Raw genomic sequence first — 25605 nt, 5'->3', positions numbered from 1 at the left:
GCAAATGGACAGGCACTAAGATTCATTCATCTGAGCACGTGATGCCATCGGACATGCTGAGAGCGGTACGACCACACAAAGGATTGAAAGAGGAGTATACACTGACATATAAACACGCCATGTATAGCCATCATCAAAAGATTGTATGGAATGCGTTCTAGTGCCTGACAGATCATAATTAATATGAAATGCCAGCAATAATCTGCATAAGTAAAGCTATATTGGTCATGTGAACCTTGCCATTTGAGGCATCTGCATCACAGGGGCCATTATCAGGGCCGGCGATTCAGCGCGGCACGACACATGAACTCAGCGCTGCAATTAAACTGTCTGTTGTTCGAAGGCAGCAGGCGGCTCGACTATTCACTTCCAAGTTTAAAACCTGTTCAACCTCTGTCTTTGTTTGCACTTCACGACAAGAGAAAAGCAGCACAAAAAATAATAATTGTGCTCTCTTGTGTACCCTCCATAAAAGTCAGAGGAAATGTTTATGGCTGACAGATGCTAAAGCTAGCTTGTATTTTCCCCTTTTTCCAGACACAAGAGCTCCTCAGCTATGGATGACCTAGGGTTAACACTCCTCCTGCGTTTCCGTGACAACGGAGGGCAGAGAAAAAGAGAGGAAGTCAGATGGAGGAGAGTTATGCCCCGACACACGGCAGGACGGAGCGAACAGCAGGCTGCGTTAAAGTGAACCGCACGTCCACATTCCTGTTCTCCCTCAGCCCCCATCGTACGAACCGACCAACCGAAAACCAACAAGAATACATGCGATCTGATCTCAAAGACCCTGCTCTCAGCTATCTTATGAAGGGTCCCAAATATGTAATATCCAATTAAAATAATCTAAACGACTGAAAGATTATGCATTCATAACCTTGTAAACAGCATATGCTATATTTTTTATCATATGAGAAATAAAACATAGTTGTTTAATTACTCAAATGCTCCAATTCTTCATAATCTTGAAGACTAAAAATGGTTAATCCAAAATTGAGTATCCAGTTTAATGTGTTAAACCTAATCTGATCAAATGAGTCAAGAAAAGGATGTTGGAAGGCCAAGTCATGCAGTAGCATTGTGGGATAAAGTTACCATAGTCATATGCAAATATAGTAGGACATTGGGAATTGTATTTATACAGAAAATCTGCATACTATATACTCCATAAATAGTAAGTAGAATGTTATTATGCCATTCCGAACAAAGCTACAATGACAGAAAATCTATTAGTTTGCAGTCAGCAAGATTTCTAAATGTGTTTGAAAGAAGTCTCTTAGGGTGTTTTCACACTGGGAAAGCTTCCTGCAGTCCGAGTCTGAATGCGATTCACCAAGGGTGTATATCTTTGATCAAAAATACAGTAAAAGCAGTAATGTATTACAGAAATATAAAAATTTAAAGGGCCCTATTATGCTTGTGTAATATAGCGGTTTATGAATGCAAAAGGTCTGCAAAGTTTTAAAGATCAAACTGGACGACAAATAAAGTTAATTGTCTCCTAAAAGAAAAAATCTATTCTAAACTGCCGAATTCCAGTATCACTTCCTGTTACATACTATGTAACAAACAATACAATAAATTTGCATAATGCCACATGCCAGCCTACCGATTTTAATAGCTGCCCGCAAACAACATCTTTGACCTAACCTCAAACACTGTAGTTGTAACTGAGACAGGAAGAGTTTGGTTTGTGTTGTTGACATGTCAAGACGACACTGTTTTCAATGGTGCGATTCCACTTTTCATCTGTTCATATCACTAAGCACTGAGGAAGTCTCTGGTGATGAAATTCAGATATGGTAATAGGAGTTTCATTTCTGACACGCACTGTAAGCGGTAGACCAATCACAACAGATCACAGGACCATCAGAGCAGACTAGGCTCTCAAAAAGGAGGGGTTGATGTGATTGAATCTGGTAATAAAGGTAAAGTGTTTTTTGACCTTGGATGCAAGAAAATCTATTGTAGACCTCCAAAACAAAATTAGGAACCTTTAAAATAGCGTAAAAGAACAGTTTTCTATTTTAAAATTCCACCATCATTACCCCAGTCTTCAGTGTCTCATGATCCTCCAGAAATCATTCTAATATGCTGATGTGGTGATCAAGAAACATTTATTATTATTATTATTATTATTATTATTATCATCATCATCATCTAGGGCTGCCCCCTAATAGTTGCAGTATTTCCCCTACAAAGTATTCAGCAGCGGCGCAGCTGGATTTTCAGCGCCGCTGCAAAATCTTTCCATTATCAATAATATCAAGACATTAACTTCATTCACTCACACATCTAAAAACACGGAGACATGGCGACCGGCGGCGCTGCATGCGGTGGCTCTGAATCCACTTGTTGACAAGAAAGGAGGAAAGAGCCACATATGGAAATATTTTAGATTAGGCTAATGTCACGTTGCCTAAGGGGCCGTTCACATAGCACGTTTTTTGCGCGTGCAAAATGGTTATTTCAAATGCGGCATGCGCGCAGCAGCGCGCTCATAATAGAAGCGACGCGCTCGGCCTCTGTTCATGGTTGCATAGCAACGACAGACGCCATGGGAGACCAAGCGCGTGTGTAAAGTAAAAAGCGATACGAACTGCGCTCTCCATGAAGACGAGGAAGTATCACCTACTGCTCATAGTCCTTATGGTTAAATCATAAATCATAACTCCCAAGCAAATCCAAATTTTCACCTATCATTCATCGACCTCAAATATGGCTCATCATTTAAAACATGTAGGCCCTAAGTAGTAGCCACTTTACATGGCTGCTCGCTTTAACTTTAAAAGTGTGCCTTATTATTAGGTGCATATCCAAGTGTTTGTGAATGAAAATGAACCAAAACTCACCGTATGCTACTTGCCTCACCGACATAAGAATCGAAAACAAATACTCTCTGATAATGTAATCCATACGAAAGGTGCATTTCTCTCTAAAGGCGTGTCCACTACAACTGCGGAGATAGCAAGTCAGCATTGTCAACTACATCTTTGCAGCTGACACTGATTCAGAAAACACTAGTTAATTAATAAATAACTAAAATATCTCTTTTCTGTTTTTCCTGACACATTAAAAATCATTATTTTTGCCGGTGCTTTGTGGCAAGCTTTATGTGTGCGCTTGAGTGTGGAATAGGCTATATAACTGTAGTAGCTTTATGTGTGCGCTTGAGTGTGGAATAGGCTATATAACTGTAGTAGTGCATGTCAGACTTTCAAATTCAACTTACCTGGAATCTTTTCCTAGGTTTGCCGGGTACAGAAATGTTTGATTCCCCTCCATTTCCAAAACACATTTTGTGTTCAGATCCTTTTCTGTTGAGATAAAAAACACAGGCAGTTTACGAACCACAACTATGAAACAAACAAATATTTAAGTGCCTGTTGTGCTTTATTATCTCAAAAGATTCAGGTTGTTGGAATATTAAAAAGGATCCAAAGCCACTGTCGTTAGATGAGTCTAATAAGACAATCTTTTGACCTATTGAGTTCCCAGCCATCCTGATTATGCAGAACAAAGGGTTGAAATCAATAGCAGGGGATTCACAGCTTGAGGACTGAATTCAGACCAGCATTCTGATACAGAGAGTTTTCTTGATATTACCCACTATTCTCACAGCTATGAAAAGAGATCAGGGCATACAAGTTTTACAGACTCATGCCCTCAGAAATTAATGACCATTTCAGGACAATGAAATTATAATCACCCTTGACAGGCTGTTAACTACATTAGCAAAAATCTGTGAAACTGAAGCTATGATACTACACATGCTAGATGCCACAGAGGTATCTTATTAGTAGCATTTTATCAATGTTTTTTCCAATTCCAAATTTGGATTTATCCAAAACAGAAATTACTTCACTGTAAAAGTGCAATAAACTCATCAACAATGACCCATTTTCATCAGCAATACAAAATCAAACAACTATGAAGTCAAATGATATATTTCTCGAGTATAATTTACAGTTAACCATAAGATAGTCGATAAGGCAATTGAGGCTATTTGAACACTGTATACTTAAATCAGATAAAGTATGATGGCAGGAACAGACCCAAAAAAATAAAATATGATTATAGTCAAAAAATAACTATTACAATTCTGTATGTGAATACTGATTCTGATTTTGAATATGCATTCTAGTTTCATATCTCAGACTCCACAGTTCTCACAAGCTAAAAGATATTAAAAATAATATGTCATGTCAAATTATTAGTTTATGTAGAAAGTAGCCATGTATTAAGTGGGATAATGTCCGACCACCATGTTCATTTTGTAACACGGACCAGGTGACCAGAAAATATGGCATACTATATTGTCAAAGGACTTATGCTTGCATCACATAATTCCATTTGAAACATTGGAGTACTTTGATTTAGTTTATGAAAAAATTGACTAAGTTAAATAGTTCGCAAACAATTATTTAAATAAATAAATATACAATATTTACATATGTAAATAAATAATGAATAATAATAATAAATATGATGACAAAACATAGCATGAATATTGAATATGGACCTCAAAACATTAAAGATCAAAAGAAAACGCATAAAACATGATCAAAAGATGTAGTACAATAAACACACAGCATTAGCTGTGCAGCTCAAATGACACTTCCATGAACTGGCAAGAAACTCTCTTACACTGGCCATGTGCCATCGGGTCACTCTTAATGTTGAGCCCTGGGATTGGCTCAGGTCTCACTCTCAGCTTGGCCAGAGGGACAGCGGGAAGAACCTGCAACAGCATTCCCTCAAACACTAACCTATCTCAGCAGCAGATTGTTGGTAAAAAAGGCTTTCTGTCCAATAAATGGACACCAAATAAAGTTTTATAGTTTAGTCAGCTGAAAGTTCATGATGCACAGACTAATGACAAACACAAGACATGGCCTAATAGCAACACACCCAATACGACAGCAGGCCAAAGCATGTCTGAAACCAAACTCTCCTGCTGACAACAACAGGGAAGTGGAAAGCATCTGCAGCTGACTCAGAAATCCTTGGAAAGGATGCACTCCGAAGCCACACTAGCTGTAACAACTTCCTGTTAGAGCAGGAAACAACTGGTTTCCTCCCAGCATTGGTGGCCAAAGTCTAATAAGGATCCCCATCTGGATTTACCACATCTAGTAGCCATTCCAAAAATCTGAATTTCCTGCATTATGTCACTCAGGTGACAGAGATAAGCAAGTGTAATTTTGGCAGCAACGAACTGGAAAGATTGACAAAATCCTGAACACAATAACACAAAGTCCAAGCAAATATTTATCATATACAGTAAACAAAGGCAGCGGCAATGCCCCGAAGCACGTTTCCATAATTATTTGCTTCAGTTTATGGAAGTAAAACTATTAACAATGCATGGTTCAGTTAGTAACATGAAACTATAACTGCATTCTCCATGCCATACAATTAGGGAGTAAGGTGAGGTGGGCTCAACTAATGTGGGGAAATGGTAAAACATTAACTAGTTAAACCTCCACATCCCTTTATCCACCTAAAAGGTTTTGTAAAGTTCTCTTTACAGTCTTAGGAATGAATATGAACATTTTCGTAGAAGGACCCAAACTCATTTGGCTATGGGAACCTGCTCGGTTATGCAACGTTGGCAAATAGTCCATTCAAACTCCCTTCCTGCCTTTGTCCAAAATAGAGAGAGAAAGAGAGAGAGTGCGCAAGTAAAACAGAAAGTTAAGTGTCACTTAAATAAAAGGTCTATATGACACAGGACAGAAATAAAGTCTGAAAAATCTTTGAATTTGGAATATTACAGTAATGAGGGTCCTTCAACAGTTCCAACCTTACAAACGAAGACTGGGAATTGTTCAAAAGGATATTTATGAGTCGGAAAGCTCACACAGGCTGTCAGCTCATGATCAGTGCTTGAGTCTTGTGACTGAATGTTACGCTCCAGTGGGACACGTGACCACATCACTACAATGTAGCAAATATTTCACGCTTCGATGGATTTACCAAGACACATGTTCTCCCACGGCAAGACCTGCTTTAATGTCAGCCGTTCATGTGAGAGACATACATGCAAGTAATCATGCAAATGATCTTGAAGAAGAAAAAGTGAAAAGAAAAAAAGCAAGCATATATGACACTAATGGGATGACCTCAGATAAAAAGATGAATGGAGAGAGAGACAGAAAGTTGTATCATATTTACAGACTTCCCACTGTCATAGAAAATCTGGAAACGGGTAGTCGACATTAAACATGAAATCAGTGTGACATGTTATAATTTCAAACAATTCTTCTATAATTGTCATCTAATATGTAATTACATGTATATTTTGCACTTTTAAAAATACACTTGTCACCCGTTTAAAATAAACAATTAAAGAAAGAAACTGATTAAAATGGCAAAAACAACCTAATATCCTGTATCCAATGTCCATTACATGTCATCGGACCTAAATATAGAGAAAGTTTACAAAATTTGAGGATAGATAGATAGATAGATAGATAGATAGATAGATAGATAGATAGATAGGATATCCATCACATTTCCAATGAACTCAATACGGTCATGTGATGTGACCCAACACAAAAACATAAGTACTGAGCCATATATAGTAGTATATAAAGAATACAGCTGGCATTGCCTTATCAGATCGACTTTCTTAAAACTTTGTCAAAACCCATTGCTGACCACATGATTAAAAGGTCGTGTCACAAAACCTATTGAGCTGACTAACTAGACAGCATTTTGGAGGCACCACAGGAACAATTCGAAAGTCTATGAAAGCGCTACACTAGGATTTGAAAGTCAGCGCGCGTGTGTGTGTGTGTGTGTGTGTGTGTGTGTGTATTATCAAGTGACAGGGCTGAAACTCAACTCACCTCTCCGGTTCATGGGCCGGACCCGAACCGCCACCTTCACATTAGAGTTGTTCAAATTAGAGTCGCCCATGTTGTATGTCGATATATCCACGAGAATAACGTTACGTGTTGTAAAACGACCGAAAAGCTTCCAGACAGACTCGAGTTCATAAAATAAAACTCATCTAGATATGCCTGTCACCGGAGTCCCGGATAATTCGTGATATCTGAAGCTTGTCGTGTCCAAAAATGGTCAGCATCGTCGTTAATGGGTTGCTTTTCTGCGTTTTGAACGGCACAGTAAAAACATTGTCGCTTTAATAATGTAAGAGAAAAGTTTATTGGAATGTCTTGACAGCTGGAGCTTTAGTTGGATCAAAAACAGAGTCGAGAGCAAAGCCAACTCCCTCCTGGATTCCTGTCACATTCACACTGGGTCAAACTGCAAATGTCAAGACTTTTGTCCAGCAGGAAACCAAGCAACTAATAAGTAAGCAGGGTTTAAATAATTCATGCCTGGCTGTGACAGTCTAACTACCACATTTTGCTTTGATGTGGACGTCTAAAAAAAACCGTTGCATTTTAAAAAACAAACAAAAACAAATAAATAATATATCCCTGAACTATTTGAATGTTGGTTTAAAATCGTATTTAACTGGGTAAACTACACTACATGCAGATCTGTATAGTGTCTATCCAAACATATTAAACAAATAAGATAATGTTTGCAATACACGGGATTATTAGACTTATATTAGCCTGTTAAAAGATCATTGTCAATGCAGCACTTTTACATAATGGTAGAACAAACCAGTTTAAGACAGAAACAGACTGAATGTAAATGTCAACGACAGTGAAAAAAGTAAAAATCCTAATCTGGCAGTTTTTTCCGTAATCTGATCGCAAATTATTGGTTAAATGGTAGAAGATCCCAAAGTATCTGATGCGGTTTTGTTGAATTTTGGTTTCTTTTCAAGCTGGATCCAACTTCATTAAAACAATGGAGCTGCTCTACATTCCCATCCAGTTCGGTAAATCTTCAGGGTTAATATCCAATATCACGAAGACAAGACACGCGTATTTAATATAATTAGCAAACCCAAGGAAATGAAGACTGAACTGATTTAAGGACTCCAGCGTGGATGTCACGGTCGTAATAAGGAGCCGCTTTATTTCATGGCTGAGAGCAGCATGAAGCGAGTGATGTTAACGGTGATCTATGACGCCCAGCGGAAGTTCGTCTTTCAAAGTAAAAGTCCCTAAAATCACAACAAAATACAAAAAATTAATAAAACATATTCCTACATCCACCAATTATTATAATGATAATGATACAAATTAATCAAAAAATCAAGTCCTATAATAATTATCTTAATTATTGTTGTGATTATTATAATTGTCATCATTAATATTAAGTAGTAGTCGTACTATAAGCCTTTTTTCATTAAATGTAGATGTTTGTTGAGGCACCTAAAAATTCTGCCATTACATCCATTTGCGATCAGCTGATCTCCTAGAACAGCCTTTCAACCTCCGATGAGGAAGAGCTGATTATGTTTGGAAGTTCGTGCCATTGAGATGAGGTCAGATATATTTCGGTAGTTTTCCCATTTAAGTCCATCTTCTTCGTCGTTTACACACATTTTTAAATATATTATATTATTCCTACATCCACCAGTAATTATAATAATAATGATACAAATTAATCAAAAAATCAAGTCCTATAATAATTATCTTAATTATTGTTGTGATTATTATAATTATCATCATTAATATTAAGTAGTAGTCGTACTATAAGCCTTTTTTCATTAAATGTAGATGTTTGTTGAGGCACCTAAAAATTCTGCCATTACATCCATTTGCGATCAGCTGATCTCCTGGAACAGCCTTTCAACCTCCGATGAGGAAGAGCTGATTATGTTTGGAAGTTCGTGCCATTGAGATGAGGTCAGATATATTTCGGTAGTTTTCCCATTTAAGTCCATCTTCTTCGTCGTTTACACACATTTTTAAATATATTATATTATTCCTACATCCACCAGTAATTATAATAATAATGATACAAATTAATCAAAAAATCAAGTCCTATAATAATTATCTTAATTATTGTTGTGATTATTATAATTATCATAATTAATATTAAGTAGTAGCCGTACTATAAGCCTTTTTCATTAAATGTAGAAGAGCTGATTATGTTTGGAAGTTCGTGCCATTGAGATGAGGTCAGATATATTTCGGTAGTTTTCCCATTTAAGTCCATCTTCTTCGTCGTTTACACACATTTTTAAATATATTATATTATTCCTACATCCACCAGTAATTATTATAATAATAATGTTACAAATTAATCAAAAAATAAAGTCCTATAATAATTATTATAATTATTGTTGTGATTATTATAATTATCATAATTAATATTAAGTAGTAGCCGTACTATAAGCCTTTTTCATTAAATGTAGAAGAGCTGATTATGTTTGGAAGTTCGTGCCATTGAGATGAGGTCAGATATATTTTGATAGTTTTCCCATTTAAGTCCATCTTCTTCGTCGTTTACACACATTTTTAAATATATTCTTATCCATATAAAGTTGGATATTCCGAATACTCACAAAAACTCAGAACAGCAGAATTGCTTTGGAAATAGAGAAGGTTCTTCGATATTACTTATTTTGAGGAGGTATACTGCTAACATATGTTGTACTTATTGGTCAGGTAAGCACAGCAAATCACTTTAATTTTCTTGAAACCCGTTTAACGTTCTTATTTAATAGTTCTTATTTGTTCATGTTGTGTGACACCTGCTGGCCATAAGCACATTGAACCACTCATCCCATACAAATAGAAAGATCACACGGAATATTTTAAATATGTATATATCTTTTTAAATATATTTATTTCCTTTATATACATTTTTACAACTCATAATCATCATTATTCAGGTGTACATTGCTTAAGCCGCTGCTGACGAAGGCGGTGTTGTCACGTGGTGCGTGTTATTTTTTTTATTTTTTTTTTAGATGGACCGATCGCAGTCGTTTGTAATGACTGGTTATTAAAATATTTTTTTATTTGTATGTCAGATACCAACAGAATAGCCTTTTCTGTAATGTAGATTTAAAGTTATATTTATTTGAATAAATGATTTGTCACACAGTTGACTGCTTATGTAATACTGTTATATCCCACTAGAGTGTGCTGAATTCTCAAATAAAACCACCCAATTTCACTTTCGTGAGACCAAAGAAAAGAAATTCATGCAGGTTTGGAACAACTTGAGGGTGAGTAAATTACAGAATTTAAAATTTTTGGGTGAACTATCCTTTTAATGTGGTACATTAGCCATACATTTTAAATCACTATTATTAAATTACTATTCACTTATATTAAAAGTGCTTTGCATAAGTTTTGAAAAGTGAGCAAAAAATGATATTGTCAAAAAGTTCCAAAACAGCTTGGTCTAGATTTGGCACTAAGTTTGCTTGAAGCTGAGTTACTGTTCTTGTACAATCACACTGACTGCACTTATGTGAGTACATTGTCTGTTACTGAAATGTCATGGTCCACCCCATAAAGGTTAAGAAAGTTTAATTTGACTGTCCTTTAAGTAAAAGAAAAAGATTGTCCGCACATATTCATTCATCCATGTTGCAGTTTCTGCTCAAGAACATAGTCACAATGGAGAAACCCCAACACAATTAATACAGCTGAAATGCTAATACGATTTGACGTTCACTGATTGTATCATTTATTTAGAGTTGCCGCAATTGTGCAATTATTGGCAAAGACCCTATTAAAGTCTAAATTAGATTTAGATCAGCTTACTGAACAAATCACATGCATTAATCACAATGTAAGCAAAATTCCGCAGCGAAATTGAATCCTTGTGGGTTTTTTTCAGGATCTATGACTAAATCATTGCAGTCTGGGTACATACAGTGCACTTTGAAGCTTGGTAATTTAGTGTAAATGTTAGAGCGTGAGGGGTCTGACGGGGCCTGAGAGGGATCTCCTGTGATCTGTGTGGCTACAAGAGGAGGGGCCTTCTATGGGAAAGGGCATCTGCTTTGAATCCCACCACGCGGGCAGCCTACACCCCACTGTTGTGCTTTCGCCTCCTATCAGACCTGAAGATACTATTAGATAAGATCAGCAAACCACATCCACTTCAGACCAATATTAATGAGCTCCTTTCCATTGCATATGGGTAAATATTATTCATATGGGACACTGTGGGTAAATATTTGTTTATTGAATAAGGTTAGGTTACATCCATGCAATGTATTATGTACAAGTGTCTGCTGTTTCCTATTATCAATTACTTATGGCATGTTGATCAAAATATATAGTCTTACCCCGCAAAACATCTTGGCATTAGTTCATCACATAGTTCAGTCAATGCAGAATGGTTGAACTAGTTGTCATAAACTGTCAAGCATATTTTCTATACATTTCTATTAGACTTTTTTTTTGTAAATGTGTCCTGAATTGATGAATTGCAGAGTTGAATTTTGAATTTCACTAGTGATAGGAAGGAAATGTAAAGGGCTAGATCAACCAATAATCAACCAGTTCCCTAAAAGAGCTCAGAGGTGCATCTCATGAAGCTTCATTTGGCAAGCATAGACAGAGCCCAACAAATTCTGACAATGGAAGAACAACAAGGAAACATCCAGGGTCAACAGCTGTAAGAAGAAGAGTAAGGATGAGTACGGAGACAAAACAAGAAGAGGTAGACACGTTTCTGATGAAATAAGGGCCACTATTGTGGATCATGGCTATGATGTTCTACAAATGTTTGAATGATTGAAGACATGAATGATTTCCCAGCATTCAGCTGCACCTTTCGACCCGCCTCAGCCATTGTAAGGTCATGATTGAGGACATGGTCCACAATAGTGAGCCTTATTACGTCAGGAACGTGTCTACGTCATTTGCCTTATCTACCTCTTCCTCTGTTTTGCCTCCCAACCATTCTACCACATCCTTACTCCCCTTCTTCTTCCCGGCTGTTGTCCTTGTTTGTTTCCTTGTACTTCCATTATAAGGAATTGTAACTGTATTGTGCTCTGTCTATATTCTTTCTAACTGAAAATTCATGACATGCATCTCTGAGCTATTTTAGAGAACTGATTGATCATTGGTTGATCTAAAGCTTTACATTGCCCTTCATTAGTGAAATTCAAGATTCATCTGCACAATTCACTTAAGCAATTCAGGACAGATGTACAAAAGTCTAATAGAAAAGTAAATATACGTGACGCATTATGACTAGCTCAATCATTTTGCATTTAATGACATGAACAAATGCCTAGATGTTTTAAGGGGGAAGACTATTTAACAGAGAACCAGTATAATACATTTTGAGCAACATAACATTAGCAGAATGGGCTATTTTGACTTGGGCCACCAAGCAACCACCTACAACACTGTAGTAACCGCATAGCAATGTCCTAACATCCATTCAGAACAGCTTGACAACCACATACAGAAGCAACAGAATGACAATCAATCACAAAACTCTAGCATCATGGTGGCTAAATTTCTACACATCCAAACATCTAATTAGGAAAATGTAAAAATATATTTTGTTTTTGACAGTAAGCTAGCTATTCACTGAGTTTGTTTTTCCTAACATTGTTTTTCCACACATTAAATGTTGCTCGGTCATGATGATGATGATTTAACTTAATAGCTTGATTATGAATTAGATAAACCATCAACTGTCAATAACAAACAAGTGTAAACACCCGCAATGGGAACTTTATGTTGTCTTTTCCTCGACTTAATTCATCTTTATTATGAAGGGCGATAAGGGACAGTATTCCGTGTAGGCGAAGGTCTTCTGGATTACTGGCCCCAAGGCGGCTTATCGTGGGGGTTCGTTAAGATGACACGATTAAGATAATTGTTCCGGCAGCTAATCAGACGGAAGCGTGGCAGGCAGAGGGTTCGATTTCAGGGACGACACTTATCTTTACAGAGAGGGTTCAAAGGGGGTAGGTGGCATGGGTAATCAATTAACTGTTCCCCAGGCTTAGAGAAGTGCTGCTTATGAATGGTCCTGTCGACAACATTAGAGAGGACAAGATCTAAAGCAGAACATCTGACGATGAGAGCAAATGCTCTCAAATTAGGGTATAATTACTTTTCACACTTTCATAATTGCCTGTAAGTGTGATTATTTGCACTTGCGACATAAATGTACACACTCTATCAAATATTTTTGGAGCGCACAAAACAGACCTGAAATGTATGAATCATAAACCTGAGAAGGTTAAGCCAGAAGTAAAAAGGTGGAAATATACAGTACATCAGCAATTTTTCCAAGAAGAAACTCAGAATTAAATGCAGTCTCCTGCCCTTCCTGCCCTGTAGAGAATGCAGACAGAGCTGCGCTGCTCCGTGTGTTAGATGACTCATACTGTGCCAGAGCAGGATTAGTAGACTGGAAATGGGTTTCCAGAAAATCGGGGGTGAGCAACCATCTTCTTTCACTCAGCACGACTTTAGGTTTCATTTCTCATCTTTGTTTTCTCTCTTTCTCTTCTCTAACGTTTTTTTACGCTTCATTTTGTGTGGTCAAATTTTAGCCACAGAGACATTAGTGTTTGGGAGGTGATAGATAGATAGATAGATAGATAGATAGATAGATAGATAGATAGATAGATAGATAGATAGATAGATAGATAGATAGATAGATAGATAGATAGATAGATCTGCTATGGGTAATTCATGTATGCTATATTGTACAGCAGCAGCATGTTTTACATGCTCACAGCAGGGGCGGAGCGGGGGGTGGCTAATTGGGCTTAAGCCCCGAATGGTTTGTCAAAAGCCCCGAATCTTTTATGTTTTTTAAAATAACTTCAACTTTGTTTAATTTCCTCTCAGAATTTCTGATGGAGCGGCAAAAAATTAAACAATGTGCGTGGTGGCGGACGGTAATGCATCGCGCATCACTCAGCTTGTTTGCCAACTGCCAATAAAAACTAACGAAGAAGAATATAAATTAATCTTCTTCGCCGTTGTCATCAGGGGTTGGCCGCTTGCGGGCTGTTGTATGTTTAAACCGGCGTCGTAGCGAGCTTACTGGCTAACCGGCTGAAGTTATTATGGACATAATAAAGTTTTTTTATACGGAACACTAACAGTAAACCTCACCGGCCGGAGAGAGATTCAGAAGCAGCGTCAGACGAACCGCGGACAAGTGTTACATGTGAATCTGCTGTTGTAGGCCTAACACTTGAGTTAAGTGATGACAACAATTCCAAGTACAGATGCATCAATATCGTCAATAAGTTATTTTTCCCCCCATACTTTAATTTAAAAAGTAAATCTTTAATATATTCTAGATTCATTACATAAAAAGTTAAATATTTCAAGCCTTTTATTGTTTTAATCTTGATGATGGGCTTACAGCTCATGGAAATCAAAACTCTAGTACGCCTATCTCAAAATGTATTAGAATTTTAGAACAAAGAATTTTTATACGACCTGACAAGATCTCTAATCAGCTAATCAACTCAAAACACCTGCAAAGGTTTCCTGAGAATTTAATCTGTCAGTTTTGTTCTGGTGGTGCAGCACAATGACCTTCCACAATATTACATTTTTTTGAGATGCGCCTGTAATAATGCAATAAACATATTAGTATTTACATAATTAAAGGAATTGTTATGGTGAACAGTAATAATGAATAAATGGTAGCAGCAGAGTATTGCTAATTAAATGAATATCACTGTCCACAATTTTATATGTAAGCTTTTTGGACAACGCATCATTATTTTACTGTAACATATTGCACAATATCATCAATATTTAATGCAGCAATTCTGAACAAAAAGTATACATATTTAATAATAAGACACAGGTCTTTGGAAGTTTTATTACACACATGAGACTTAAATTATTCTCAGCGAGTTATGGTGGCGTTTTGGCCCCAGTCTAAAAGGGCTGCTATATAAGTTTTACACGCCACCAGATACCACTGTGTTTTACCTATTTAGGCAAACTTAAAAATAGTCAGATAATGGTTGCCTCTTTTTAGTTGCCAGGGGTGAAAATGAGTCATCCTTAACATTTTTGATGTTTTGGATTCACTACAGCTGGAGAACAATTACATACAAAATAGGTTGTAGGCTCTACTCAGTGATTTTTTTTTTTTTTTTACTGAGTAGGCCTAACTATCACAATTTTCCCAGGTAGTGTATAGATTTTTAGGCATTCTATTATCTCAAACAGCCTGAAAAATAGTGCATTTAGCTGACGTAACTGGGGAAAAAATCTCCAAGGGAGTATGCCCCTGCCTGGACCGCCCCTAGGTTTGGGCTAAGCCCCGAATGTTTACATCGTCTGGCTCCGCCCCTGGCTCACAGTAGCAAGTCCCGTACACGAGCAGCAGCAGCAGCAACACGAGCAGCAGAGTAGCAGATCTATTCCGCCAAGACCAAATATATCAACATTGTCATTTTTTAGTTAACAGGGCCATTGCACATTAATAAAACATTTCTGTAAATGCACCATAATTAGCCAAAGGCTATTTTTCATCTGTAGTCCCTGGACAGAATGCTACAAGTCACCCTAGAAATAAATATATGGTTAAAATACATGCTAGAATTTAATCAAATACATAACACAATCCATAAAACCATCCATCGATAAAAACAAATGAATGAAAATAAAATTAAATACAAAACAATAGCAGGACAGCCAGCAGGTATAGAGTATGTTGACAAAGCTGAGTACTTAATGAACCATTTCTTTACCTGATTCATAGGCTATCTAGTTCTCTTATAGTTGCTGGAATAGCGCTCCATTCTCGTATAGCTTTAACAGAAAAATAAGACTGGCTAAGATTCCTCCGTCTGAGTAGCATAATACAATCTCCTCTTAACGCACCTCTTGTGGAGCAATAAGCAGTTGTTCTAATACCAACTAACTGACTTTTATACATCAGGCATACATTTTCATATTTAATCATATTTTCCAACTCAGCAGATTATATGTATTTTTTAAATATTGAACAATGATGAAAGTTGGGCATAACGTTTCTTATCAAGAACTTGGCGCGACGCAAGTGTTTTTTGCTAGTTTCGGCCCGACGCAGTAATCTTTCTCACGTTCTGCGCCACATTGTTTAAATAGCAAATGCATTTGCACCCATGGCCAACAAAAACCTGGTCTAAAGTCAATGGCGCAGTATTTTTTTTGTGGGTGCACAACTCGCTTACACTCTGCTTATTACACACACAGGGACTCGCAGCAGCACACAAACTAGCCAAATATTAAAAATAAAAGGAATACAATATAAAAGATTAATACTGTGTACATAAGGATATGGTATAAAAAATCCGTCTTGTCCCGTAGATGGTCTGCTTACGTGCTTTAGGCTCTTTGGAGACGCGTTCAGTCTTTCTGCTTTCTAATTCCGCCATGTAAATACCTACCATGATGCAAGCGCGACTGGCTTTTAAAGGGAATGGGAAATGACACTCTTATTGGTTTACTGCACGTTATGCCCAAAACACACCCATTACTCATTAAGAGAATAGGGACAACCCTTTTAGACCATGCGCACCGACCATTTTTCCCGTCGTTAAACTAGCAAAAGTGGATTCGGACACCGCCTAAGTGCACTTGCGCCGTGCCCTTTAGACCATGCGCTTAGATCGTTAAAATAGGGCCCTAAGTGTAAGTTTCTGTAAAGACTCTAATGGTTTTAGAGTCACTGAACTGGCCTGAGACCAGGTTGTTAAACAATAAATAATAGGATAAATAACCATAGAATGCATAAACATCTTAGCTGCCTCTAACAACATATAATCTCTAGTGAGCTTAAAATTATAAAGAGTAAGCTTAACCTGCTTTTTAACCTGAGCTTTAAATGTAAGTCAATCAATATTCCAAGGTTCTCATTTGAGAAACTACAGACAGCCTCATCCCTGACACAAAAACATCTGGCTCCCTATTGATACTGTTTGACTGAAAAAACATACTGTTTTAGACATTTTGTTGCAAGCAAATTTCCTTTTAACCATGCCGATACATTACCATAGAATTTGTAAGTTCATTAGCAACTTGTGTCAAACTATTACCAAATTACAGTATCATCCGCATACATTTGTATATTAATACGAGGTCATACAGAGTTGTCATACAGAATGAAGATCATTTATACGTAAACCAAAAAACAATGGACCCAAAATAGATCCCTGAGGAACACCAGATGTACATAGATCAGTTGATTGATGATTTTGTACTCGAACACGTTGAGACCGATCTGAGATGATTATATCCAATTGAGTGTAAGGATAAATTAAAACTAGATAACTTATACATGAGTATTCGATTATTAACAATCAAGAAAAACTGCTCCAACCACACCATATTAATCTAAGAGTTTTAATATTGTCTATAAAACATTTTTCATGTTACCATGCCAAAGACTCCGAAAGTTGTCATGACAGAAATTCAATTTTAGCGTTAAAGCAGCTCTGCAGAACAGAATAGTGTCATTTTTCAGATCAATTTACTTCAATTCAGTTACAGTTCAATAACTATTTCAACGTTCATCAATTATGAAATGAGTTCAATACAGCTATAAGCGGCTCTACAGAAAGGCAATAGAGTAATTATCCAGCTCAATTTTGTCCTCATCCGATATGATACAATGTTGAAAATATTATATCTTAGTAAAAAAAAATGTTCTTTATTTTTTTAATGTAAAATGGCCCAGACATTTCTTTGGTTGAACCTTTTATCTTTTATGGATTATAAATTCTACAGTTTCAGTTCTATACTTCTATACTTTAGTGTGATCACATCATCTTTCAGTTTTCCATTACTGAATAGCAATTAAATTCCGAGGTTTTTGTTTGATGCATTAAAACACCTGCTGCATTAGTGAATTTCAAAAGAGATGCTGTACACATGGAGCTCTCAGTGGTGCAGGTGTATCGCTGTTTTTATGGTCCTTTTCTAATGAGTCCTGTGGCAGAATATAGTTTCACATTATGCAGGAGTCAAATGAATTGAGCATGTTTATGGGGAGGAGTCATTGCCTATGACAAAGAACCTCATCTGGGCCTTTACCATACGCAAAATGACTCAAATTAGATTGTGGGTGATGTAGGCTCTACTAAAACCAGTGAGTAGCCTTCTGGGTATACTTTTCTTATTCTGGCAATATTTGATGAGGTAATGGAGAGGTTATGGTGTAATTTGATATTTGGCTAATAAGAGTTGGGCAAATGTACACTCGAAAGCAAGTTTTGTCTTTTTAAGTCAAGTCAAGTCAAGTCACCTTTATTTATATAGCGCTTTTTACAATACAGATTGTATCAAAGCAGCTTCACAGTGATAACATGAAAATAATATAACAGAGTTTGTTTCTAAAAGAAAATTGCGTCAACGTCCACCTTAAGTAAGGCAGATCAATAATATTATTGAATATTAAATGTCCCCAACTAAGCAAGCCAAAAGCCAAGGCAACAGTGGCAAGGAACCAAAACTCCATCAGGTGACAGAATGGAGAAAAAAACCTTGGGAGAAACCAGACTCAGTCGGAGGGCCAGTTCTCCTCTGGCCAACGAAGGAACAGTGCATGATTTATGATTCGGGCAGCATTACAAGGCAGATTGGATCGGAACATTTAGAATATTTATCCATTTCCATCTTTTGGAAGTCCAAGTAATCACGCCGGTGTTGAGACGAGTTGTTGAGGATCAGTGCCGTCCACCATAGAGGGTCCATATCGCCGGTGTTGAGTCGTCTCTTTACAGGCTTTGTGATTGGGGTATCTGAAGTCTCCGTGAAAGGCTGGATACAAACTGGAGCTGACGAACGCCGTTTTTCTCGGGACTCGCATCCCGAGATAACAGCAGAAAAGCAAAAAGGGAAAATAATTAGCGTAGCTGCTGTTCATAATGATTTAAATAACACGGGCGTAAACGATAAAAAACATGAAGACAGTGATTCTTGCGTCCCAGAGTCACCCCCCTCCGTCCCCCACTCAACTCAGCCCTGCTTACTGACCTCTACATCCCTCCTGCTGCTGAGACCCAACCACAATCTCACAATCTCTCCGCAGCCCAACCATACGCGCCGACCCGTTTGACTAAGGCTGTCGAGCCCCACTGTCGTCGTTAAAGCAGGTTCAGTGGCAACGGTTCCGTATGGCATACCACCTACCGAAAAACACAATATCTACCCAACCACCCGTCATTCACGCAATATACACAGGAACGTAATGACTGTAAATACTATGCAACCTATACAAATAACCTACAGACTCTTCAAGTTTTATAATATTAAATGCATTTGATCTGATTCAGCAGTGGTATAAAAGGTAAGCATTATGTAAATGCTTGGCTAAAGAGATGCGTCTTTAATCTAGTTTTAAACTGGGACAGCGAGTCAGAGCCTCGAACAATATCAGGAAGGCTATTCCAGAGTTTTGGAGCTAAATGTGAGAACGCCCTTCATCCTTTAGTGGACTTAGATATCCTAGGAATGACCAGAAGCCTCGAATTTAGTGATCTTAAAGAACGCGATGGATTGTAGGGCGATAGAAGGTCCATTAAATACACAGGAGCTAAACCATTTAGGGCTTTATAGGTCAGTAATAGTACTTTGTAATTGATACGGAACTTGATAGGTAACCAGTGTAGAGATGATAAAATTGGTGTTATATGATCATATTTTCTTGACCTAGTAAGAACTCTAGCAGCTGCATTTTGCACTAACTGTAGCTTGTTTATTGAGGATGCAGGACAGCCAGCTAATATAGCATTACAGTAATCTAGTCTCGAGGTCATGAATGCATGAACTAACTTTTCTGCATCAGAAACGGATAGCATGTTACGTAGCTTTGTAATGTTTCTAAGCTGGAAAAAGTCTGTTCTTGTAACATATGAAATATGATTTTCGAAAGACAAGTTGCGGTCTAGTATAACACCCAGGTCTTTTACTGTAGTGGATAAAGTAACAGGACATCCTTCTATATTAAAGTTGTATTGTAAGTGAGTTTGTGGGTAGTTTTTTGGACCAATAAGTAATACCTCCGTTTTATCTGAATTTAGTAGCAGGAAATTACGCGTCATCCAGCATTTTATATCTTTGAGACACTCTGTCAAATTTGATAAGTTAGTGTTTTCATCTGGCCGTGATGAAATATATAATTGAGTGTCATCAGCATAACAGTGGAAATTAATTCCATGTTTTCTTATAATATTAACAAGTGGGAGCATATATATTGAGAATAGCAGAGGGCCTAACACCGATCCTTGCGGCACTCCATAGTCTACTGACGTTATCTTTGATTTTTAATGCCGAATAAACATAATATTTACCATGTGCCATTCCGTTTTATTTAAACTCTGCTACAGTAAGTTTGGAATTCATATAATTTGACACAAAAGTGAATTGTATTATACTATTCTTTTTGACATTTCTTTTTTGAAACAAGTTTTTATTTATACCATTTTAAATGCTTTGACCTTGAAGGTTAGTGCAAAATAGCCTTTAATTGGACTTTAATTTCAGCCATGTAGTCAAAAAATCAGACTATTCATTTTAAAGAGGAAATGTCGGTAAAACAAAAATATATTTATATGTATCTTCATTATATCAGTATAAGTCATGGGGACACAAATGGCACCGTTTCCTGTGAATGACCTAACAGCAGATCCAGTATCAGTCCCACAAGAGCCTCATGTCAACTGAGAGTAGCTCTGTAAATTCATTTTTCTCTTGGACATGGCACAAACGCACCGCCTTTCCTTCAGCAGTTTATCTAGAATATCTTCGCCTGACAAGGTGCACGGAGCAATAGGGCAGCTCTCTCCATCAGCCAAGTTCAAACCTCAAACTGCCTTTCTTGTGAATCACTGCAGTGGTAAAGAAATCCCATTAAGAGTTTGCCAGTTAGCACACTCCATCAATCTCACTAGTAACAAGGAAGCCAAAGTGTGTGAGTGCCAAGTGAATTGATAGTTGGACACAAGTCCATTGTATTCACCCTTAAAAAGTCTGAAAGGAATACTAGATACTATTTGCTTTAAATGTTTTTCTTTCTACAAACTCAAATATATTCAAATATTCTTTCAAATATCAGAGTCAAGAGTGAAGGAAAATTGCCAGACACCCAGGATGTCCTCTGCCTGCAGCTGTGAGATCATCGTCAATCTGCAACAGGCAATGATAAGACGCCACTGACATCTCATTGATTCAGCCTCATCTCATTGATTTGACTCCCGTCATGTGCGTCACCGAGGGACAGGAACCTTTGGATCAGTCTGTCTTTCTGCTCCTGCTGGCCCACGGGAGAGCAAAGGTGGTAACAAAATAATTAAATGCATAAAAAAATAAAACAATTTCTAAAAACCGAGACGTTTGCCATATAAATACTCTATACTGCAAATAAATCTTGTGTAAAATTTATTACATGATTATTTTTCAATGCCACTTTTACTCTTTTTTGGATTATTTTTGAGTGCATTATCTATAAAAACTAAGAACTTTGCTCTACAAATTATTGCAAAAATGAATGCGAGTGAAAATGGAATAGAGAAACTCGCATTGCTAGAGTTCAGACTGCACTGTGCTTAGCAGTCGTAAACAGTCAGAGCAGCACAGCAGCAGAGAAAACGCTGTGATCTGTTCTATTCAGTGACGTCTATGAGCACCTGACTGTCACGGTGCGTGTGGGAATAATTCCGTGGACTCCAGTGCAGAGCGAAAGAAGTGTTTAATGAAGATAAAACATAAAATAAACAAACCAAAACTACATAGAACAAGGCAGGCAAGGCAAGGCAAGGCGCAAACACAACGTAACAAATACAACGAACGAGCACAAGACAGCAAACACAGGAAGACTAAATAGGGAGGCAAACAAAGGAGGGTAACGAGACAGACAGGTGGAGCAATTAAACCAATAATCAGATAACAAGGGGGAGGGATCAAACAATGACAAGAGCACATGGCTCAAAATAACAAAACACCCATGTGCATCACAAGACATGACAGACATGTGACATAACCCCCTCCCTACGGAGCGGCTACCAGACGCTCCATCAGACCAGGGCGGGACAGTAGGGACAGGCCAGGGGGGGGACGGGAGAGATAGAACGGGGGGGGGACGGGAGAAACAGACCAGGGCGGGACGGGAGGGACAGACAGACCAGGACGGGACGGGAGGAACAGATCAGGGCAAAACACAGTCCTCAGGACCAGACACCGGCTCAGGACCAGACACCAGCTCAGGAACAGACACCGGCTCAGGAACAGCCATAAGAACTGGAACATCCACAAGAACAGACACAAACACAGGAACAAACACTGGCTCCGGCTCAGGAACAGCCATAAGAACTGGAACAGGCACGGGCTCTGCCTCCGGCTCTGGAACAGGCACGGGCTCTGCCTCCGGCTCTGGAACAGGCACGGGCTCTGCCTCCGGCTCTGGAACAGGCACGGGCTCTGCCTCCGGCTCTGGAACAGGCACGGGCTCTGCCTCTGGAGCAGCAGCCATCGGCTCAGGAGAACAGAACAGAAATGGTCACAAGGACAGACACAAACACAGAAACAAACACTAGGTCTGGCGATGGAACAGGCGCTGGCTCTGAAACAGACATTGGCTCCAGCTCTGGAACAGGCCTTGGCTCTGCCTCCGGCTCTGGAACAGGCACTGGCTCTGGCTCCAGCTCTGGAACAGCAGACACTGGCTCCGGCTCTGGAACAGCAGACACTGGCTCCGGCTCTGGAACAGCAGACACTGGCTCCGGCTCTGGAACAGCAGACACTGGCTCCGGCTCTGGAACAGCAGACACTGGCTCTGGAACAGGCACTGGCTCTGGCTCCAGCTCTGGAACAGCAGACACTGGCTCCGGCTCTGGAACAGCAGACACTGGCTCCGGCTCTGGAACAGCAGACACTAGCTCCGGCTCTGGAACAGCCGACACTGGCCTCGGCTCTGGAACCGACTCTGGCTCGGAAATAGCAGATACAGACATATCCAGGATCCGCGCCAGACGTTCCAAATATTCCGTAAGTGCCTTGGCGGCCACACAAATGGGCATTTCCGGATCTGTCTCTGACTGGGCAGACTGGACGTGCTCAGTCTCTGACTGGGCAGACTGGACGTGCTCAGTCTCTGACTGGGCAGACTGGACGTGCTCAGTCTCTGACTGGGCAGACTGGACGTGCTCAGTCTCTGACTGGGCAGACTGGACGTGCTCAGTCTCTGACTGGGCAGACTGGACGTGCTCAGTCTCTGACTGGGCAGACTGGACGTGCTCAGTCTCTGACTGGGCAGACTGGACGTGCTCAGTCTCTGACTGGGCAGACTGGACGTGCTCAGTCTCTGACTGGGCAGACTGGACGTGCTCAGTCTCTGACTGGGCAGACTGGACGTGCTCAGTCTCTGACTGGGCAGACTGGACGTGCTCAGTCTCTGACTGGGCAGACTGGACGTGCTCAGTCTCTGACTGGGCAGACTGGACGTGCTCCGTCTCTGACTGGGCAGACTGGACGTGCTCCGTCTCTGACTGGGCAGACTGGACGTGCTCCGTCTCTGACTGGGCAGACTGGACGTGCTCCGTCTCTGACTGGGCAGACTGGACGTGCTCCGTCTCTGACTGGGCAGACTGGACGTGCTCCGTCTCTGACTGGGCAGACTGGACGTGCTCAGTCTCTGACTGGGCAGACTGGACGTGCTCAGTCTCTGACTGGGCAGACGTGACGTGAACAGTCTCTCGCTGGGCAGACGTGACGTGAACAGTCTCTCGCTGGGCAGACGTGACGTGAACAGTCTCTCGCTGGGCAGACGTGACGTGAACAGTCTCTCGCTGGGCAGACGTGACGTGAACAGTCTCTCGCTGGGCAGACGTGACGTGAACAGTCTCTAGCTGGGCAGACGTGACGTGAACAGTCTCTAGCTGGGCAGACGTGACGTGAACAGTCTCTAGCTGGGCAGACGTGACGTGAACAGTCTCTCGCTGGGCAGACGTGACGTGAACAGTCTCTCGCTGGGCAGACGTGACGTGAACAGTCTCTCGCTGGGCAGACGTGACGTGAACAGTCTCTCGCTGGGCAGACGTGACGTGAACAGTCTCTCGCTGGGCAGACGTGACGTGAACAGTCTCTCGCTGGGCAGACGTGACGTGAACAGTCTCTCGCTGGGCAGACGTGACGTGAACAGTCTCTCGCTGGGCAGACGTGACGTGAACAGTCTCTCGCTGGGCAGACGTGACGTGAACAGTCTCTCGCTGGGCAGACGTGACGTGAACAGTCTCTCGCTGGGCAGACGTGACGTGAACAGTCTCTCGCTGGGCAGACGTGACGTGAACAGTCTCTCGCTGGGCAGACGTGACGTGAACAGTCTCTCGCTGGGCAGACGTGACGTGAACCGTCTCTCGCTGGGCAGACGGAACGTGAACAGTCTCTCGCTGGGCAGACGGAACGTGAACAGTCTCTCGCTGGGCAGACGTGACATGAACAGTCTCTGACTGGGCAGACGGATTATGTCTCCTTCTCCGACCCTTTTGACGGATTTGTGCATACTCGAAGTTGGTTAAAACCATAGACGGATTCCCAACGCTGGACGGATCCGATGACGATGATCCCATTCCAGGAGAGACCAGTGAGGAAGACTCAGCTGTCCTCCTCTCCTCATTCCTCTGGGCACACAGGGAGAAATATTTAAAGAGAGAAATTCCATTCTCCCTCTCAGCCGGACAAAGTTCTCTCCGCGGAATCCACATGTGGCTCGTTCGTTCTGTCACGGTGCGTGTGGGAATAATTCCGTGGATTCCAGTGCAGAGCGAAAGAAGTGTTTAATGAAGATAAAACATAAAATAAAGAAACCAAAACTACATAGAACAAGGCAAGGCAAGGCAAGGCAAGGCAAGGCAAGGCAAGGCAAGGCAAGGCAAGGCAACAAATACAACGAACGAGCACAGCAAACACAGGAAGACTAAATAGGGAGGCAAACAAAGGAGGGTAACGAGACAGACAGGTGGAGCAATTAAACCAATAATCAGATAACAAGGGGGAGGGATCAAACAATGACAAGAGCACATGGCTCAAAATAACAAAACACCCATGTGCATCACAAGACAGGACAGACATGTGACAGTGACTGTAAGACCACTTCAAAAAGTCACACATTTATTTCGGGATTATAATGTATGCACATCTGAAGGTTAAACTACAAAGACACACTAGCACAGCTCTAAAAGGCATATTATTGGTATCTATCCAAGTTATTTATTTTCCAAAGAGAGACATGTGTGCCTGTGTGTGTTTACTTAGCTATTCACTTAATTAAATCAAACAAAAATTTTCTTACATTGTTGAGACCTAAAAGCCCCAGAAAGACTTGAAATCACCCATATTGTGGAAACCAGTCACCATGAGAAAAACAGCTTAATAAACATGCTAAATAATGTCTAAATAAAAATTCGGAAATGTTTCTGTTAGGTTCAAGGTTAAGGAATAGAAAATGTATACATTTACAAGGTAAAGCCTATTTTTTCTGTGTTTTGTATTGAAAACTACTATATACAATATTTTAAAATAAATAAAAATAACATTCAAAATTGAATAAAACATTTGTGAAATGGTACTATTTGCTAGTCCTTGAGGTAGACTCCATTTTGAGATGTATAATTCAAGGCCACAACCACAATGATGTTTAAGTCTCGCAGGCCCCAGACGGCTGCCATCTGTGTCGCCAGCAGAAATGTTTTTGACCCCAATTAGCTCCCCTGTCGCTCCC

The 25605-nt window shown here is 39.7% G+C and overlaps 1 protein-coding gene and 1 long non-coding RNA gene across 5 annotated transcripts in view; both read right to left on the bottom strand.

The window, feature by feature from the left end:
* kif13ba (kinesin family member 13Ba) overlaps positions 1 to 7057 on the bottom strand; it is a 50449-nt gene extending 43392 nt beyond the window's left edge. For all 4 annotated transcript variants that reach the window (XM_077239169.1, XM_077239171.1, XM_077239170.1 and 1 more), the window contains exons 1-2: positions 6855 to 7057; positions 3233 to 3317 (exon numbers count right to left, since the gene is read on the bottom strand). In XM_077239169.1, coding sequence (XP_077095284.1) covers positions 3233 to 3317; positions 6855 to 6924 — 155 coding nt within the window. In that variant the 5' untranslated portion in view covers positions 6925 to 7057. The remainder of the gene's footprint in view (positions 1 to 3232; positions 3318 to 6854) is intronic.
* A 14505-nt stretch (positions 7058 to 21562) lies between these two features.
* Positions 21563 to 24783, bottom strand: LOC143746392 (uncharacterized). The gene is made up of 2 exons (XR_013206530.1): positions 24699 to 24783; positions 21563 to 21615 (listed from the first exon to the last, which is right to left on the bottom strand). It is a non-coding gene; the product is annotated as an uncharacterized LOC143746392 (long non-coding RNA).
* Between the last annotated feature and the right edge of the window lie 822 nt (positions 24784 to 25605).

The sequence above is a fragment of the Siphateles boraxobius genome, unplaced genomic scaffold (assembly GCF_051911475.1).
Source record: "Siphateles boraxobius isolate OS27281-9 unplaced genomic scaffold, OSU_SipBor_1 22, whole genome shotgun sequence".
NCBI classification, from domain to species: Eukaryota; Metazoa; Chordata; class Actinopteri; order Cypriniformes; family Leuciscidae; genus Siphateles; species Siphateles boraxobius.
This window is presented reverse-complemented; position numbering and strand designations above follow the sequence as displayed.